This window comes from Sylvia atricapilla, chromosome 4, assembly GCF_009819655.1.
Source record: "Sylvia atricapilla isolate bSylAtr1 chromosome 4, bSylAtr1.pri, whole genome shotgun sequence".
Classification (NCBI taxonomy): Eukaryota; Metazoa; Chordata; class Aves; order Passeriformes; family Sylviidae; genus Sylvia; species Sylvia atricapilla.
Window position 1 is genome coordinate 43,934,352 of NC_089143.1, and position 20,724 is coordinate 43,955,075.

Genomic DNA, 20,724 nt, shown 5'->3' on the forward strand with positions numbered 1-20,724 from the left:
CCAGCCTTGCTGCGCCTGGCAGAAACATAAGGATGGAGAGGAAGAGTAACACTAATTTTTCTGGAAAAAACTACCTTGTTCTTTATCTACAAGAGAACCTCCAATTTCACTGACCTCTTGCAGTTCTTTTCAGTAAGCTGCTTTTAGCCCAGTTTCACAATATCCTGTGTTCCCTACAACTGTTCCCTTAGGGATTTTCACCCAAGTGTTACAGGTGAGTGTGTCCATCTCAATTTTCCTCCTTTACTTCTAAAGATTATGTAAAGTAAATTTAATTTCTTTAGGCATCAAGTAAAACTTAAAATTATTAGTCCCTTGGTACCTAGACAAAAGTGGAAGTGAGGAACAACAGCCATGACTTATCAATTGAAAACAAAAGTTTGCCAATAATGAAAAAGGTTTTAGCTAATCACTAAAAACATACATTTTGTGCATATTGCAGAAATTGCTACCTTATGTAAGTGCATGAATGAGACTAAAAAGCTTTCTCCCAAGAAACATTTTCTTTTAAACACACATGGATTTTTTGCTCATTTTGTAAAACAACAATTTTAAAAAACACTAAGAACTTAATAAAAGCAGCTTTCACTATTACAAGTTAAGACCAAGCATATATTCTAGGAAAAGTCTTCATGTAGTTAGACTTACCTTTGAGGTAAGTTTAATGACAATCTAAATGATCAATGGTACTCCATACCAACTTAGGTAGAAAATATTAAGATGGTTCCTTTCAGAAAGTTTAAGCACTCACTAACACTCTCAGAGTTATTTTTCAGCTTTTCCCTTTGAAACGCTTTCTAAATGGATAATCACTTTGGTTTTAATAAAAGTTATTTAAAAATAAATATAGCATAAACCTTTTTTCTTTTTTTAATATTCAGACATTTATGCTGGCACAAAATCAATTTTTATTCATTTCAGTAAAAAAAAAGCAGAAGGAAAAAGAACATTTGGTTGATCCTAATCTATTTTTCAATGTTTCTTCTCCTGCCTTATCCACCACCCTAGCTAGTTATCTATGCCACTATCCATGCCACTGTTTTCCAACTGGACTGTCAAAAATCATGGCACTAAGACCACAGGCTTTTTGGAAGGATCAGTCACCTCTGAAGTGTCTTACTACTCCATCCACAGTGCCAGACCTCATTTGTGCCTCTTGACCAGAGCCAAAGTTGTGGCCAGGGAGAAATTGCAATGTACAGCCTCACAACGCGAAGCAGGCTCATTCTCCCACTGCCACTCTGGATTCTTCCTGAAGCAAACGTTATAACTACATTTCTTAAGTATTCCCTAAACCCTCTAGCAATTCTGCAGTCTGGGCACTTCAACTGCTTTGCTCTCTCTCAGGCAGCCAGGAAGCTACTCCCTTGCTTACCTCTACCTTCAATTTCTCCTCCACATCTGGAGCACTAGTTCACAAACACAGCAAAAACAACAGGATTAGGAGTAATTCCACCAAGCAATCAGGAGAGGTCAAAATGCTGGGCATCAGCTGTCACTCCCAGGCTGCAGCGACACCCTAGCAGGAGCCCACTGGGAGCCGATACCATCTCCTGCCCCAAGCAGCTCCAGTCCACAGGGTCAAACACTCTCCAGTGATCAAAGGCAAAGGTCCAACAGAAATGCCTGACTGAGCCAACTGCATCACACTCAGAATTTTCCTACCACTTCATACCTATCTACTCAAAGCAAATATGCCCTGCCATAGGAAAAGGCTGGAAAATGTCCTCTGCCTGGCTAGTTTCATGCCATACTTCTAGTATTTTATGGATTTCCCTTCTCACAGACAATCACTGTGCACCACATATCAAGAATGTATGCTTTACATCTTGAGTACAGCAGTTTATTCTAGTGCAAATGTTCCTTAATGTGCTAGCTGCAAAACTGCATCCTCAAAGGCCTCTCTCCAGAAGTCTTCAAAACCCAAGTACTAACAATGTCATACACGTGAAACTACTTTTTTTTGTAGTCCAATGACTACTTCTTTGAAGTAGAAAGCTAAAAATTTTGATTTTAGCATCATTTGTGCATCACCTGACAGTTTTGCCTCTTTATTTGTGCCAGACTTCTGCATTTCACAGAATCACAGCATATGTTGAGTTGGAAGGGACTCACAAAGATCATCAAGTCCAGCTCCTGGCTCTGCACAGGACCATCCCCAAGAGTCCCACCATGTCCCTGAGAGCACTGACCAAACCCTTCTTGAACTCTGTCAGGATTGGTGCTGTGACCACTTCCCTGGGGAGCCTGTTCTAGTGCCCAGCAAGAAGTGAAAAAACTTTTTTCTAATATCCAACCTAAACCTCGCAACACAACTTCAGGCCATTCAGGTCCTGTCTCATTATGCTGCTTTAACAACCACATAAGCCTTCAAACTTTGCTACTGCCAGTTGTGGCAACCAAAGTCACCAGGATGAAGGCACAGGAGTACAAAAAACACTAAAAAATCCCAAAACAACAACAAAAAAAACCCCCTCCAAACACAACAAAACATTTTCTTGTCAACACCTGTCATAGACTGTTATGAAAGGTATCTTTTTACCTTTATCTCCTGACCTTCAAATACAAGAAAAGGTTTTTAAGAAAACTGGAAGCTTTTTGATCGGCTAGTCCAAATACATGACTTTAGTTCTGTCAAAGTCTGTGGCATGAAGCAGTACTCAAGTGCCTACTGTGCTACATGTCTTATTTCAGTCTGACCCAGAGAGAAAAAATAGCATGAAGCAACCTGTGGAAACATCCAAGCAATCAGAATAGCAGGGATCGTAGGGTGGAAATCAAGAAGTGGATAATGATCTTCTCCTCACTCAGGGCAGCTGCAAACCCTACAAATCAACCATGTCTCATTCATCTCTGAAATAGCACTTCACAAAAATTGCTATTTTGACAATTTCTTTTGCCTCCATGCAAATTTCTCTACCTGTTAAAGCTAAACCTAACGCAGAAACTATAATACCACATCCATCTCCCTTGTGCACTTGCCACAAGAATAGCAAACTAAGAAGACCACCCCAAAAGGAAGATCTTATGATGCACATGCACAGGAAGTCGGTTAAAAGACGGTTAATACTTCACTGCTTTTGTTGTGTTTGGTTTTTTTCAAAGTAGGTTAGTGAGCTCCCAGGGAACCCACTAACCTAGAATTAAAAACTGAATGAAACAACGTTTTGGAAAGAGACTTTCTCCTTTATGCTCCAAGATGATGAACTCTGTATACCCCACTCATCTCTGGGGAAATTTCTGATTTCTTTATCTCCTTTAACTTCTGCTAATACCCCTACATTAAGATGCTTTGCTTCTAGGGGCTTCACATCAAATTACAGTAGCTTCAGCTGATTTCCCCAGGGCATGCAGTCAGACAATGAGATGAAGACGCTGCAAGCTTCAGGTTTTGCTGCTACAGGAAAAAAAAATCCCCATGATTTCACCATATAGTAATGTAAGCCAAGGGAATGAAAATTAATCTGGAAATAAACGCATAAATTCTTATCTTTCCAATGTACCTTTGCTGGCTCTTCCTCATGGAGCCTACGCTATAACATTCCTTCAATACATAGAGCACCCACAGGTCTATGAGTATGTTTACTTACAGCAGCAAACCAAAATAGTTTAGAAGATGCACACAAGCCAGGATCTGTTTAGGCAAGTTTCCTGAAGCATTTCAGTACAACAACAGAAGGATGTTTCCACCACGCAAGTGAACATCTACAAACTTTACTCCCAAAAGGCAAGTTAATTTTTGAAAATAATTACTAGAAAAAAATTTAAGCACCTGAATGACCTAAAAAAATCACTTTTAAAAAAAATCACTCCAGTCTAATCACTTTTTCCTCTCCAAGTCTCAATAACTAATTATTTTCAATAATATTTTTATTATTGCCATAGTAGCCAATTACTCCATCCATTTCCAGAGAAAAATAGGCAAGTAGAGATTTTTTTTTCCACCTAAATTACACCTCTCTGCCTACAAAGGAAACAATCTTAAGCACAGCATTAGAGACTGCTGCCTTCTGACTACCTCTCAATAAAGAAAGCATGCAGGTAATAAAGTTACACAGTAAAAATTCTGCATCCAAAACATAATAGCTCCCAGATGAAACAACCAGAAACTTCTGTAATTTTGCAGGGAAATGCAGCTTTCAGTAGTTTACCCTTCTTTTCACAAGAAGAGACAGAAAAAAAAAATCCCCTCTGCAGGTAGGAATTGGGGCACTAAGGCAAGCACAAGTAATCAGCACCAGCTGTCAGCAGCCGCAGTAATTCTCACATCCTGTTTCCAAACCATCTTTGTAATTCCCACGGAGATGAGGGACAGGGGCCTTAATGCGATGCTGGGTTCAGATGAGAAGGCTCCCAATGGGGCAGAAGGGGGAAAGCCACGTGAAGAAGTGTTGCAGTGCAGGACAGACCCCTCATAACCATCCCATTCCCACCCCCCAGGCTTACTCTTTCTGCCAGCTCGCAGCAAGACTCGTGTTTTATCCCATGTCTTTGCTCTCAAACCTAAGCTAAGGGCAAGGACTGGAGATAAATGAGAAAAGCATTTGTGGCTAACTGCTGCCATCAGAAAACGGTGCTGTTACACATGTTTATTTTAAGTCTTGTGATCTTTCTGGCTGGCATGGCACTGAAAGCTGTAACCACATTAACACACACCAAAGGAAGGAAGTGTTTCACTGGTAGATGTCCAAGCATTTTAACCTGGACGCTTAGAGGAAACAAAATTTGTATTTAAAAAATAATCTGTGATGCTATTTCCCCAAGCCTCCAAAATACAGAAGGCCTGATATTAACAGAAACAGCAGAGTTGTGGCTACAGTTTTGAAAAGTTTTATTATTTGATTTCAAGACATAAGAGCAGAATATTTGTTGTTCCATGGCAACGCATTAATAAAGCTTTAGCTTTAAATCTCCTTCACCTCCTTCCTTGCCTTGGTGCAAATTAACACTCCAAGACTACCTACGTTTACAAATTTTGTAATGGAAAACTGCCCCCTGCCTGAAAGTAATTAATTACAAAACATACAACAAAACAATTAATAAACATTTTATTTTTTTTGTGTGAAAGCAATGAGAAGCAAATTCATCTTAGAGACAGGATCAGAACAAAGAGATGCAAGAAGGTACTTTGTGCTTGCATACACTGAGCACAGCTCTTTGGTTTTGCTAATAAATCAATATTAACATTAAGTTGAGAAAATTGTAAGCCACAAGTAATAAAAAAACTATTTAACATGCAGGAGAAAAAAGTAATTTTTTAGTAGTCTACCCAATTACACTTTCCTAAAGCAAAAACCAAAATGAACTTCAATACTCTTGCTTCCATTGGAGTTTAGCTTACCTTTGCTCCTGTGGATGCTCTTCCACATCCTCCTCTGAATCAGCCTGTCAAACAGAGAAAAAATACTGTGTAAAAACCTCAGAAATGCAACATGCTACACTGGACATACGTACCACTTTTAACTCCATCACAGATGGATTCTCATTTGACTTGTTTGCACAACAAGTTCAAAAATCTAAAATTCCTACAACTCCTTCATTAATCAAGTAAGGTGGTTGATAGACATCCCATTTGAGGTTTCAGCTCATCTTGCAAAAGATAAAAGATAAACTTAACTTGACCACTGGGCTGTTTCTTCCCAAATGCTGACTGAACAGACGCATTTTCCATTTATGCAAATGCATCTATACAAAATCCACTCACAGACAGAACTTCAATCTAAGGCCATCAATTGCCCTCAAAGTACAGGAAGACTATTTCCTCCACTTTCAAATTATCTACCCCCATCAGTAAACTTGAATAGCCAGTATCTTAGGAAATAGGATGCAGAATGCCTTGAAATGCAGATCCTCTGTCAATGCCAAAACCAAAGTACCACATTCCAACTGGCAAAGTGAGGTCCCAAACCCGGAGCTTATCCCTGATTAGCAGCACACACAGAAAGCAGAGAGAGCAGAAGCTCTGAACACATCATCTTAGCTCAGTCGCTGGACTCAGGTAATTTTCAAGACATGCAGCTGAACTGTGTCAGCTTGCAGTTCACCACAAACCACTTCGAGCTGTCTACAGAAATGAACTCAAGTGTTGGTTCAATGAGCTCCCTGCAGGAAATCCATTTAAAACAAGGAGGTAGCTACTCTGAACTGGCCAAGATCTCCAGGAAAGCTTTAGGTACAACTCAAAATGAAGCGTGTTACAGCCACTCAACCCCTGCTGATGAAACCAGGGACAACTTTAGGGAGATTAACATTTTTCAGGAGGAGGTCACAGTCACCCTGCCAGGAACAGCTGTTGACTTTTCCCAGCTTCTGCAGGTGATGGTTCTACAAGACACGAACCACAGACCTTAGCAATGAAAAGGTAGGGGGAAAAATATTTTAAAACTAAAAGACTGTACTTTCCACCACCCCTCCTACGTGTTTCCCACGTAAGCATATCACTGAACAGGCCTCAAGCCCCCAGCTTTGACTTTACCTCCTATTTTCACTACATACTGGAAAAAAAAATTCACCAATAAACACACAACATCTTTCTACAGGTTTCAGATGCTTATGCAGATCAGGCAGCCCTACCTGTCTACTGAACGTGACAGGCAGTAGAATTTCAGAAGACCTGAGCTTCATGAAGTGAGGAAAAATGACAACCACACCATAGCAGCAAATATGGTTAATGTTAACATTAATACTAATAATTAACACTATTGTGTCTAAAATAATGACCTTACACCTAATACTATTACAGATCTTGTCAAAAGCTACCAGATGCATCTGAACAAATCTTTTGTCACAAGTAGCTCATACAAGAGAAGCAGCACAGCCTCCACCATAACATAACCAAATCTGGAACAAGACAGACAGGGAAGTAGAAGTTAATTTGAGGACTTGGCAATCTTTCCATATGCCTGCCCAGAGGTTGGAGACACCAAGCTAATTATCCAGGATCTGCAGTACACCACAAAGTTCTTCGGCACAGATGCACCTAGAGAACCCAGCACTTGACCCCTATGAAGATTCAGCCATCTCCTCTAGAGACCCTGCTAAGCCCTGCCGTTAGACTCCACCAGGATGGCATGGTACAAATTCATCATGTTTTCCAGCTTCTCCAAGCTCCTTTTGTATCTCTAGGACCTCAGTACAATACCAAGCAGAACTGGAAGATTCCGTATGCACCTTCTCCAGAAACAGCTCCTCAGAAACAGCCAGATACTAAGCTGTCCTCATTTTAAATGGCTTAGTTCCTCCTTTAAATGGCTTAGCATCCTCCAGGCATCAGAAACCTGGGTCTGTGTCTTTACACTGTGCTCACCCTTAACATTTGCCACCTTACCATTTCTCCTCTTCACTTTTCACCAAGCAACAATGAAGCAAATTTTGCAATCTACAGTGCAGCCGCAGCACATCTCAACTGTGCAAGGTAAAAAAAAAAAAAAAAAAAAAAAAAAAATTTAAAAATCACTCTCAACTCTGATTACACACAGACCTCCATGTCCAGCTTTCTCCTAACTTTGGTAAAACTGAGGATTTACCAACATACATACATAAATAAATAAACCATTTAAAATAAAATAGCATTCTCAAACTACATGGGGAAGGAAGGGTACACCTCCTAAAAGTTAAAATGCAGTTCCCAGCAGTCTACCTATGAAAAGAAAAAAAATTCCTTCCTTCAAACCTTATCCTGAACATGGGGCATGTGCTTATCTTGTGTTGGAAAGCCCCTGAAAGCACCCCTCTTGTGTCACACAAGTCTCAAGAGCCTGAGCTGACAGCTACTGCATAATCTGCATGGCCAACCAGCCCCAAGTCCTATCAGCACTATCCAGAAGCTCAGCTGGGAGTCTGAAGAAGCCTTTTAACTGCCCAAAGAGGAGCACAATTCCCACCCCAAGCCTGTCTCAGACTTTCACACAAATTGTGTGTCTTCAGACAAACCCTACTTTGAAGTAGGTGACTCTGTACATTTTATTTGTGCACGGCTGATGGGATCGTTAATGACAAGCTGCAGTGCCGCATATCTCTGATGAATATATGGAAGATCAAGGTCTTCATCAGCTTTCGAAACCAGTAGAACAATTAACCTTATTAGCTCCTGAGCTGCACTGAAGAAGAGAAACTGAAGGCAGGCTGCTACTACTTGGGAGAAGAAAGAAAAAAAAATCTTTCAGACCTGAGCAGAGCCTTGTAAGTGAAAACTCAGGCAGGAACTCTGTATTTGTCCAGTGGCTACAACAACCATGATACAGTAAACACTACAGTATCTTTCTCTAAAATTCAAGCACCTGAAACACTATCACAGTAAAGTGAAACAAGAAGTTATTGTAATCTCCTTAGTATCTGCAAGCGACCAGAAAGATTCACAAGGTGCTCCTCTAAGGAAACATGTCCCTCATCTCCTACATGTGACACACAGGAGCAGTAGAAAACCCATCACATCAGTCAAACACTGCACTGACACCCAAATAACATTTGATATATACTGACTTTGATGACTTACTGTCATTTTCAGTTATGATAACAAGAACTACAACTGAACCTTCATTATGTCACTTTAAGGTAGTTCCTCCCTCCAGGCTGAAGGGGCTGAAGGGAAAGTGCTCTGCAGGTACCCAACCTGCCTGCCCCTGCCTTCAGATGCTCCTAGTAACAACCTACATGGTTTCTGACCGACAGAAACATGCAACTATGACTCTCTGATTCCTCTTTTAAGTGGTGTAGGCCATGAACAACAATTGACATTTGTGCTTCTTTCACACACTTGGGGAAACAGCTGGCCTGATACCCTTACTGTGCTTTTCCTCGTCCTCTTTCCACTACTTTTCAGCAAATATGAAACATAACTAACTGCCTTTCAACTCTGCACTGTAAGTGCTACAACCTGGTTGTCAATATTTGGAGCTTTTTCAGCCTTTAGTGGTGAACGGCTTGGGTGTCAAGTCTTACATAATGGCGCTTTTCTCCCAAGCATTTTACTTAAGTAAGTATTAACAAGTTGCAAACAAACATGCAAAACCACAAAATTGTAAGGGGTCTATAAAAACCACAACTGCTCTAATCAAGTCTCTCCCACTCAAGATTTTCCATGTCAAAATCCCACTAGTTTTGAAAGAAAAGTCCAGCTGCCCATCCCAGGGACATTTGCTATAAAAGGAAGGTTAAGGGCAAGGAGAAGGAAAGCAAGGTCGCAGATGCTCCGTGGTTACCCCACACTTCACACCACCTTCAACAAGTAAGAAGAAACGGGCACAAGGGAATACAGCCACCACATCCGACTGGGAAAACCAGCTGGTCTCAGAGCTAAAAACAGAATCCAGGAAGAAACATTGAAATGCTGGAGGAAGCAGCAGACCAGTGGAAGACAGTCAGCAGGCTAGATGCAGCCAGCTCCCCCTCAGCCCCGGCGCAGGAGCCCACGCACACCCTCACCAACTGCAGTGCTCCGGGCACCCTTCGGGCTCAGCTGCAGAGCAAGAGCAGCAGGAGAGCCATCCCCAAACAGCTCTGCAGGCTTCAGAGCAAGCTGGAATCAAAAGCCCACAAGCACGAGAGGAGGGGAAAAAAGGAAAAGCACAAATATGTATAAGAGGGAAGCTGGGAGGGGGCACACGAGAAGCACAAACAATGAAAGGGAAGCAAGAGGAAACAGAAGGTAGAACAAGCAAGCGGGGTGGAGGCGCGGGGGCCCTGGGCGGCTGCGCTCCAGCATGCAAATTCATGCAGTTCACGTAGACAAAGCGATGCTGTGAAAGGCCTAGAAAGCAACTACAAATATTAAAACGCTTTGTTTCCCCTCCCTCACCCCTTAACGCAATGTCTTTATTCACTACATGCTCCTGGAACAAAAGCATGTGCAGGCAACCAGATGGCTGAATGGGTTACCAATCCATCCAACTTTCATCCTCAAATTCTGCAGGCATCAAGGAATGCTCAAAACTGCTCTGTCACAGGCAGGCAGTTGATGATGCATGGAAAATAAGATAATAGTGTAAAGCCATGACAGAAAGAGAAAAACATCCATCAGACAGCATTGATAACCCGCCAGAAACAGGCTAAAAGGGCTGGCAGACAGGACAACCTAATCCATTTCCCTGCTGAGAGCAGTGGAAGGGAGACGCTTTGGTAGAGAAATATGCACAGTTCCTTCCCTGGATTTTTCACTTCTGCAGGTAAAATCCTCATTGGTGCCACACTCCCTCTAAAAAGATGCAGGAAAAACAAAACCAAGAGGCCAGAGTAATCCTATTCCCAAAGTCTTCATCAAGACCCATCTTCAAACACAGGAATGACGCAACTCTTGGATATTCCCTACCAAACAACACTTATTATCCACTCAAAAGCCAGGAAGTTATTCCTGGTACTACATCCTCACCATCACATCACCACTGCCTTGATACGTGAACACTGGGCAACAACCCTCATCAAGAGTTTAACCAAGAAAGCGTACCCTTGCAAGAAAGAGAACATGGAAAATCTCCTTGTAACAGCAGTAAGTCAGACCATTTTTTTTTAAGTGAAACATGATCAACAAGCAATAAACCTCTTGCAAGTTCAAGCATCTCTCTAAAAAAGGACAGTCAGATGTTAACAGATGTGGCAATTTTTCCAGATCTCAGGAACTGATGCTGGCATCTCCACTGATGCCCCTCACCAACCCAGCAGTCACTTAGGAGGGCACAATGCTGATGTGCCTTCAGGACCTCAAAAACACCACAGAGGATCGTGGCTGGATGGGCAGCCCTCAACTCTTCAGGCATCCAGGGAAAAGCCATGACCAGCCACTGCATGTGTATAGCAGAGGTGTTGAAAGGGTCCCTCACCATATCCGCAGGGATTTAGGGAAGCTTCTTTTTCTCCTCACCACAACAAATAGAAAAGGTGGTTTCAAATGTGGCCAAAGGGCCCAAGCCCTACAGGGGGCTGGATAAAGCCCAAGTCCCCATAGAAGCAAAGGAGCGAGTGTCAGGATCAGGCCTGTAACCAAATTTTCGTCTTAAAACCTATTTGAGGAACCCAGGTCCTTCCGTTGAGATTGAGGAGTCACTGATGCATCAAATGCTGTGGCAGTCTTCAAGTTCAGAGGAAAAAAAACATGCAAACCAGTCCATGCACCACTAGTACTTTTAACCTCTTAAATCAGCAAGCCTATTGCGATTTACTTCTCACTGCCACAACTGAAGCCAGAAGACTTTTTTCTTTCCTGCACACCTCATGTAGCCTCTAATGATGAAATGACGAAGGAACAGCAGCCTCAGCTTCATCTTCACTACTGCAAGAACTGAGCAAGACCATATGCTCAACTATGCCAAATTCATGGGTCATTCATGCCTGTTTTTCCTTTAGCCAAGCTAAAGCTTATTTTTATGAGGATGCTCAAGAACAAAGTGTTTTCCAAGAGGATCTAATCTCCTCAGGAAGTAAACATCACGTCATCATCACTCAATTGCAGCTTCGCTATGAGAAGCAACTCTAAACAACTACATTACACAGTTCTACATCTAATGCATCTTAATATCTTCAATGCACAGAACGCAGATGCAAAAGGCTGAGCTCCTCAAGCATCTCTGCACAGGGACTCTACACCTTCCCTTAGCTACTACCACATCTGTAACAGGCAAATAGCACAACAAATGCATCTCATAAAATTATTAGGACATACAATAGGTAATACTTTGATAACACCATAGTAACAAAATCCTGGGTCCTGGTAAACAGCAACAATTGTTACCTAGCTAAGAAAAAGCACTTCTGCTATTTTTCCTGACATTAATGGGTGTCAATGGCTGAGCACTAAACAGAGAATGATATATGGGCTTAAAACAAATAAATTACTCGCTTTTGCCCCTCATATAAGATGATGTCCCTCAGGACTGCTTCTTCCCGTTTATTAGCCTGGTGCCTTGAAGTCTAGAAGGCCGAGCTCAACATATGGCAGAGTCCGTCAGTGTGAGTTAAATGATTGCCTCAAATGCCATAAACTCCAGACCCCACTTCCAGCGCCCCTCCTCGCTCACCAGCCCCGCCGGGCATTGTACCATATTGGTTCCTCTCACCAACACAGAATTTATCAAATCTTGTTACTGCCCAACGAAAGCGGCTAAACAAAGCAAAAGAAATGCGCTAGAACTAGAGGAACGGCACCATAAATGATGTGTCATTTGAGGAGGGGAAAAATGGCTGAGCAGGCCTGAGATACAAATATATGCATATTCACGACAGGCACGTCTAGTACGTTCCGACCACCAATGCACTCGTAAAAAAAAAAAAAAAAAAAAAAAAACCCAGCGTGGGGGAAAAAGACCCCAAACAGAAAATAGATGAAGCCGAACAAGCCCGCCGCTGGCGCAGGCTGGGGGCCGCGGGGATGGGGCTGCGCCGTGACAGCCGCGGGCGAGGCCGCCCCCGCCCCCGGGCCCCAGCACACCCGCACACCCCGCAATGGCCCCGGCCGCCCCCACCCCCCGCGCCCCCTCACCTGGGCGGGCAGCAGGAGCTCCCCCTCCTCGGCTTGCCACAGCTCCACCACGCCGGGGATGGGCTCGATGGCTGCGGGGGCAGAGAGAGAGAAAGCGCGGATGGGCAGGGGGCGGGCGGCCGGAGCCCGCAGGCGGCGGCCCGGGGCTCCCCGCGCCGGGGCGGGCCGGCAGAAACGCGTGGCCGGGAGGTACCGCGGGGCCGGGAGGAAGGGAACCGGAGAGCGGGAGAGAGGTGAGCCGCGTCCCCGCTCCCTTTGTGTCCCCGGGCTGCCACCGCGGCAGCCGCCCGAGGGACGGCGGCGGGGGCGGCGGCTCCGCTCTCAAGCCCGGAGCGGGCAGCGCCGGCACCCCCGCCCCGCCTCGCCCCGCCGGTGCCCTCACCTTGTCCCTGCGCCTCCCCGGGGCGAAAGCAGGGCAGGAGAACGTGGAAGACGCCGAGCAGGAGGTTCATGGCCGCGGCCGCGCGGCAGTAGCCGCCGTGCTGCGGGAAGCGCAGCCCCGCCATGCCGAGCCGCGCCGAGCTGCGGCTGGGGCGGGGCGGGCGGCGGCGGGGGCGGGCACCGGGCACCGGGCACCGCCCCGGCCCGCAGCGCGGCTGCGCCCGCCCCGCCCCGCAGCGCACATGGGCCCGCCGCTGCCGGGGCCCCCGGCCGAGCCCCCGCACGGCCAGAGCGAGGCGAGGGAGGCGTCGTGGAAGAGCCGAATCGGTTTTGTGACCTCCGCTGTGCTGTCCGACCGGGAGCTGCCCTACACCCCGCTCGCCCTTACACCCTTGTGGGATGTCACCGCGCCGGGGCCCGGGGCTCCGCGATGATTTTTAGACACAAAAAGGCATAAAAGTGTGAAGGGAGAAACCAGGATGCCGCGCGAAGCGGGAGGGGAGAGCGCAGCGAGGGAGGCGGGGGCGCGTGGTAGGGGGAAAACAGTCCAAGTCCCCTCGATCTGGTGGTCCCACTGCAGATCGCACGGAATGGTTAGGGTAGAAGGGATCTGTGGACATCATCGACTCCAACCCCCTGCCAAGGCAGGGTCATGTGGAACAGGTGACACAGGAGCTCCTCCAGATGGGTTTTGAAGGTCTCTGGAGAGGAGGACTCCCCGATCTCCCTGGGCAGCCTCTTCAGTGCCACCAGTCTGGTTCATTTGCCTCAGTATTCCTTGACTGCTTGGCAGCACTATATGTTGAGTGTCACTGCTGCTGTTCCGAACCGTTTCAGTCTTAAGCAACTCTTCAGGTGCCTGTTGGATCTCTCAGGGAATTACACGGTGTTTGTAAAACAGAAGTGTAGAACAGAGCCCAGAGACAGTTGTGAGGGTCATATGGTTTTAACATGCATCTCACATACCCTTCTAATTGCATTTAAAAGTCCTTCTGCTAAAAAAAAGGCCCCTCAAATGCTTAAATTACAGGAAAAATACATTTGTTAAACTAGTTCTGCAAACCTTGAGTAGAAAAATAAAGAAAATAAAGCAAATACTCTGCTAACAAGGTTTGCAGAGCCACCAAATTGCATCTGGTTCTCCCTTACCAATCGCACATAGTAATTCACACTAACATTGGCAGCATGGGACTTGGTCAGCAAAGATTCATAAATAAAGCCAAAGAAATGACAAAAAACATTTTTAGCCCTAAACTGAGACAACATATGAGGCCATTTGGGACCTTGGTCCCCAGTGGCAGTGGGTCAGCTGCACAATGTCCTTTCTGCTCTGTGTTTGGAAAAGCTTTTTCCACCCAGAGGCCATTCAGGTTTGACTGGAGGTGCAGGTGGGTCTCCACAAAGGAAGTGCTGACTCCCTTCCTAAGGAGAAGACATTGGCATTCGATGTTGCACAACTATCAGAGTATAGCCAGCAATGCAGCCTTGTCTTATGCCTACATCCTCCTCTTTCTGTCTTCTCTTCCCTCTTTTTCCTGCTCCCTAATGGTTAGACAGGTCTTTTGTTTCCCACCCTGTCCCCCTGTGTCTTTAATCTCATTGCCTGGGCTTTCCCACACATCAGCAAAGGAACACTCTGGCACTCCTCCACCTGTGCCTCAGAGCACCCCAGGGCTTGCAGAGAAACACAGCATTTTGAAATAAGAATGGTTGGATGTTTCTCTGTCAGCAAACACATGTCTATGCTGGACAGGTGCTTGAATACCTGCTTTTGAAAAAAAGAGAGTTACAACAATGTAAACTTTATATGACAACCCCACCCAGGGGCTGCATGGCACTATGAACGTGCTGTGCATTCAGTAGGGAACAGTTCCCACTACTTCTGCAACTGGTTCCAGCTGGAGTACTAGTTAGAGATGTAGACTAATATTACTTTAACTTACTAGCTTTTTCTTGACAAGTTTTTTAAATGTTGTGCCAATATGAGCTGATGATTTTTTGCCTGTCTAAAAGTCAACTCCATTTTCAGTGCCTGCAGGAAGGGGTCTGGCTGGACATAGGTAGGGGTTTAGAGGGAAACTTCTAGATAGTCTTGGTTTAGCTAAGCAGGTTTAAAAATGTTAGGTGAGAGAGTTGGCCTGAGCTGTAGTCCAGGCTGGGACCAGACTCACCCTGGAAATGCTTCCCCCTTCCTGTGTGTAAAGCAAGGGGCACGTTTTCAGTTTTGGAAAGGGCTGGGGAGCAGGGGAAGTGAGGCTTCCTACAGTGGTGGTAGAGCCATTTCTACCAAATAGCACAGCTGAACACTTTGCTTTCTGAAGCTTTTTCAGCTGCGATGGGCAGGACTGGGAGAAGATCAGGGTCGCGAAGCAGATGTTGAGATCGCAGGGGGAGATAGATACATGTTGTGTAACAGACATCAGATGGGAGCAGGCAGCCTAATTACATTGCTGCTCTTGTGCCTCTGCACATCCCTTTACCAGCAAAATATGCCTGGGACTGTTCCTCATTGTCGCTATAGAACACAAAAAAAACAACACTCACACAGTCAGGTTGTCAGGGCAAAAAGAGAGTAGTTTATTTTTCTACGTTGATTTATATAGATTTTGGACAATGACTAGGGATTGGAGGATGAAGGCTGCCACCTCTCCAACCACACTAGTCAAACTAAAGTCCATCAATTGCCCCTCTTCCAAAGAAGAATGTAAACATCACTTTGTTTACATGACAATCTGTGAAAAACTCGACTACAAAAATGCAAACATCAGAAAGATCATACAAAAAGAAAAAAGAAAGAACATACAAAAAGATCAAAACAACACCTCGTGTGAAGTGAGATGAGATATGTACCTGATGCCATGTACATGGAGATGCTCCTCAGGCAGCCCTGGGAATGTTACCAACTACTTCGAGCACAGGCGAGGACAGGGCAGGTGGGCAGAGTAGGAGGGAAGCGAGAGGGAAGCTTTTCCTCCCAGGTAAGGCTCCAAGTGACTTCCATAATCATGAGAAGGGATATTTGGGCTCTAGGCTGGAAGACCTGCGTCTCTCAGCCTCAGTTGCTCAGAGGGATACTCAAGAACCCCGTGTCTCACAGCACCCATTGCCCATTCTTCTCTCAGCCAGCTTGGCGGGTGCCAGTCCCAACCTGCCCAGGGAGGGTTTGCCTCTCTCCGCTGTCGGGGGCTGCACTGCTCCTCCTGGCCCACAGCGCTGCCTGCAGTGAGCAGGCATGTGACACACAGCCCCGCTCCGTAGGCAGCTTGGGCATCCCTGACACCACATCCCTCACTGTCTGGTTTTGTGCACATCAGCACTGCCACCAGCAGCTTTCCAACTGCATCCAACCTACATTTAACATCTTCTTGCTGCCACAGCTCCCTTTTATTTAGAGCAGCCTCACTCCTCTAGTCTGACTGCAAGACCCATGGGTGAGAAGGAGCTCGGTATGAAAGAGGAAACAAAAGCTGCTGGCAAGTCCCTGACAGCCCTCTTTGACGGGCTACCATGGTACTTTCCTATTACTCAGAATTTACTGACTAATCTGGAGTGAACGGATTCACCCCACTCACCTGGCAAAGCAAACAACTGCTAAAATATTTGGATGAGGAGCTTGTTGGATGATGCACTGGGAGGGCATGGTCCAGTTGGTGAACATGGTGTGGTGGTAGCATCCTCTGCTATCTGCAAATGTGACAGTGCTCTTCAAAGCTCACAGACCTATGGATGATGCTGTTTTCCAGCTAGAGATTTTTTGAGGCTGTAGACATACTTAGTATTCATGCAAAACAAATCCCTGTGCTGTCATACTTTAAAATCTTTGTTTTTTCAGGAATAGGATGTGCTGCTGGAATATTTATTTTTACTGTTTGCCTTGCCCTTGAACTACAAGGAAAAGGAGCTGAGTTTTACCTACAGTAGTCTGGAAATACTGCTGTAAACTTCTGCAAATCATAAAGTACACAGAAATTAATCCAGCCCTAAATGCCATTACAAATCCCCATTATTTGCAGCATGGGAATAGCTGCTTGCCTTTCAAAAAAGATGTGAGACTTTACGGAAACACTACACAAAATTAATTTCTGGGGCAACTGAGCCCAGCAGAAGTCTTTATAGGATGCAATCATATCATTTGCAGCCATGTATTGCACCATGTGCAGTCAATGCTCAACGTAAATTGAGCATATTTAGGTATTTCCATTAGGTGCAGTTTGAGAGACAGTATGCACTGAAGGTGACTTTTTTTTTTTTTTTTTTTTTAAAGCCCCGGGAAAGTGGTCAGCTCAATCTAGGGTGTTACCTTCACCTTACCATCTCCAGCGAGGAAACTGGCAGTGACCAGCCCCACTGGCATGAGCTGAGCTTAGCCCACCCTGGGGTCTGTGTCAGGCTCCAGTGGAGCTCAGGGCCTCTCCTCACCCTCCCCAGTGGCCTCCCTCCCTAGCCAAGTTCCTCTTTATCTGCCCCATGGCTATACATCCCCACACCCGCTCCACACACCCTGGGCCAGCCCTATCGGCAAGTGCAGCACTGGGCAATCCCCCTGATAAGGCTACAAATCCCAAAGAGAGATTGAGAGGTGATAACACCTCGCCTTGGTCATCTCCTCAGCCAGCTAGCTCATTCCTCCCCAAAGGGGCAGCCTTTCCCCAAACACCCACTGCTGGGCGACCAGACAGCTCACCAAGGGCTCAGTCCCACACAAGGAAAGCCAGGTCCTTCCAACCTGCGCTGTGTGCTGCGTGCTCCCCAAAGACCAGCTCATGGGGGAATGCACAGGGAGGGGGGAAACAAAATTACCGAGAGAGGATCTGGCAGGGAACAGCCATAAATGTCTGCTCGGTTGCCTGCGTGACAGCCGAAGATAAGCAGCCCTCCCTTTTCTCCCTGGCATTCGCCCCGCTGCCTTGCATAGCCAGGCAGCGTTCTGGGAGCAGGCACTCTCCCTCCACCTCAGTGTTTGTGTAACTCCCACCAGAGCGGGGCTGCGATCTCCGCCGCGGCCCCTCTGCATCATTAGAGCAATAAAACAGTACGGGAACAGGAGTTTCTCTCCTCCTTCTGGTGACAATTACTGTCATGCGCTCCACCACTGCGCGCTCCTTCCCGCCCCCCCCCGCAATTCCTAGCAAAGGTTCTTAGCGAAGGTGGTGAGTGCAGCCCGAGCTCGGCTGAGCCTAATTCTTTTAAAGACTAATTCAGCCTGCTAAGAGTGTCTGGGACAAAGCCTGTACTGACAGCGTAATTAAAGAAGTACAAATTGTTTCTAAAACCACACGCTGGCAGAATTTTTACAATTAATGACCAGTTGTCACTGTCGGGGCTTGTCAGCGAGGAATCGCTCTCGTCTTACGCGCCCGATCTGGGTCAGCAGCCCATCCATCGCCTCTTTGAGGACGGGAAAGCGAACAGGCAGCGGCACTGCCCCAATAAGCTGTTAATGACACCGCACTCATTACTGCGGATAACAAACATCTTGTTACTAAGCAGAATTTTTGCCAGCTCGCTTTGACTTTCTAGGCTGTGATTAAACACAGACAGAAAAATAGGGTGCTTACCTGGCCTACTTCTTTTTTTCATTTTCCCTCTTCTCATGCATTTTTTGACTGAAAAAAATCTGCATGGTAAAACAAGCATCTACATGATCACATAGAAGGCTTGATGAACATAGGACAATATTGAGTTATTTTAATGGTGCAGCTTCTGAAATTTTGACAAGAAAAATAGTATGGTTAAGTGATCTATTAAAAAAAAAACCAAACTGCTTGCTCTGGAATCTCAAGTATATATATATATATATATATCCCAAACTCCTCTGTGTGCTGAAGAAGTAAGGATAGTAAATATTTTTATTTTAAAAAGCAATGCTGCCATTGTGGTATCAATCAAATGCTAGGTAATTAAAAAAATATGCTGACGTGCTCTGTCCTTTCCTTGCCCCGCTCTGCCTACATTTTTTAGCACATACACTGCATCCACTTGAAAGCGTGGTGGATCCTTGCACACAGCAGGATTTTGCAGTCTCCTGCGGGACCCACCATGTTACAATAGCGTTCAAAGCTTTATAAGCTTCATTTAGTTTCAGCAGGCCTGTTGGAGCATTGTCTGTGCTTAAAGAGGCATTTAAAACTAAAGCGAAGCTTTGAAAGCTTCAGAGACAATGACGCTGGACTCCCTAAACCCATGAGTTCACTGCACGGTTTGAAGTGATGGCATCATGTAGAAAACATGACACGCTGCTCTGAGAGCCTAGCAGTACCGCGGCACAAAAGAGGAGGGGGAACAGAAAATCTGGGGGGCACATTCAGTTTCTACCACTGAAGGTCACGCCGGGACCAAAGGGAAGAAAAGCATTCTGATTTTTTTCCTGCCTTTGAAATTTGTACCTGTGTATATCTATTCTCTCATTCTGGAATGATCTCTAAGGCATTGCTATGTGTGTTTCTAAGCTGTTATGAATAAAAGAAAACAACAGCCAGAGCACAAACAATAAAACATGGCAGGATGCAGCAGCCATGCTTCCACAAGATGTCCAGCTTTTGATGTAAGTGGTTTGCACATCCGTGGACTGTGTAAAAGACAGCATTTAATGCAGAACTACACTACCTACAAGCTAAGGGAAAGAGTAGTAAAACAGGCACCAGTAAAACTGTGGTTTCCCGAACAGTCAGTCATTTTTCAATGTACAACCCTGCTTGTCACCATTCCTAGGCAAGGGCATGCAATTTGTATAACCACAGTGAGAAACTGCATTGGTAACATCTCAGGGTGATAGGAAAAGATCCTCCTGAATCCAGTAATAGGCATCCACCCTACCCATTGCCACCTCTCTCAGGTGGTAAAGGTTACAGGTATTCTTAGGCTGCAGTGGCATGAAGTCCCTGTTCCTGCCTTGTCAGCCTTCCCTGGCCAAACCCCCGGTGCTCCTGATCACCAGGGAAAATGGTGAGGAGAGGGAGACCCCCCACAAAAATAGCGATGATCCATGTAAAAGGAGCACCTTGTGCATCAAGTGAAGTACAGGATACCCAGAAGTAGATTGAAAGGACAGTCTGTAGCAAACAGGTGTAATAAACAGCTTTGTAAAAAAAACATGGTGCCTGAGCAGGTTTAGAAGTAAAATAGTAAAATGGGATTTCACAGCATGACAAATGCTGTTCAGTAATAGCTGGGCACACCTCAGCAGCACTCAGAAAGCCATGTTATGTCTCACAGGGTGCATTTCATTCCTAAGACCACAGTATTTCATTGGGGTACAACTGCAGGCAAGGCTTGATGGGCTGGAAAAGGACATGGCATGAGCCATGGCAGAGTTACCATGTGCTTAATTTTCAGTTTCGGTAGCTGTAGAAGGTTTTAATGGGGTAAAATGTAGTCTTATTTAACCTCAGTCTTCAGCCCAGTGGAACCATCTTTCACTGCAATTGAAAATAATGAACATAAACTAGCTGGAGGCAGATAACAGGCATGGAAAATTTGAACTCAAAAAGTTGAAGCCTGGACAAAGTGTAAAACAACCAGAATCGGTTTAGTACCACAGTATATCAGAAAAAAAACCCAACATAGCTGTCAAGAATGCAGCACTTCCACATGTGTGCAAATGCTCTTAAGGGAGAAAGATGCACTGATGACATTGAAAAAACATAGCACAAAAGTAAAACGTGTTTCAAAATACACCCAAATTGGAAACAGCACTGTTAGAATCTTACTAAAACACAGTAAAATATTGCTGTAGCTCTTTTTTTTTTTTTGTTCCCTAAGTTCCGAAGTGTTACTATAACAAAAATAAACATGCTGATGAAATATAAGAGAACAGCAATGCCAAACTCCTGGAGAAGTGAATGGCAAATTTGCCAGAGCTGCGCAGCCCAGGA

General features: G+C 45.2%; 1 protein-coding gene and 1 long non-coding RNA gene across 6 annotated transcripts in view; both read right to left on the bottom strand.

Moving 5' to 3' along the window:
• Positions 1 to 13,009, bottom strand: part of TMEM131L (transmembrane 131 like) — a 79,839-nt gene extending 66,830 nt beyond the window's left edge. For 2 of the 5 annotated variants that reach the window (XM_066317700.1, XM_066317695.1), the window contains exons 1-3: positions 12,852 to 13,009; positions 12,470 to 12,540; positions 5,342 to 5,385 (exon numbers count right to left, since the gene is read on the bottom strand). In XM_066317700.1, coding sequence (XP_066173797.1) covers positions 5,342 to 5,385; positions 12,470 to 12,540; positions 12,852 to 12,975 — 239 coding nt within the window. In that variant the 5' untranslated portion in view covers positions 12,976 to 13,009. The remainder of the gene's footprint in view (positions 1 to 5,341; positions 5,386 to 12,469; positions 12,541 to 12,851) is intronic. The other 3 variants (XM_066317694.1, XM_066317693.1, XM_066317696.1) reach the window with 2 other exon arrangements.
• Positions 13,010 to 13,777: 768 nt separating this feature from the next.
• Positions 13,778 to 14,586, bottom strand: LOC136359952 (uncharacterized). The gene is made up of 2 exons (XR_010743387.1): positions 14,502 to 14,586; positions 13,778 to 14,272 (listed from the first exon to the last, which is right to left on the bottom strand). It is a non-coding gene; the product is annotated as an uncharacterized lncRNA (long non-coding RNA).
• Positions 14,587 to 20,724: the final 6,138 nt, after the last annotated feature.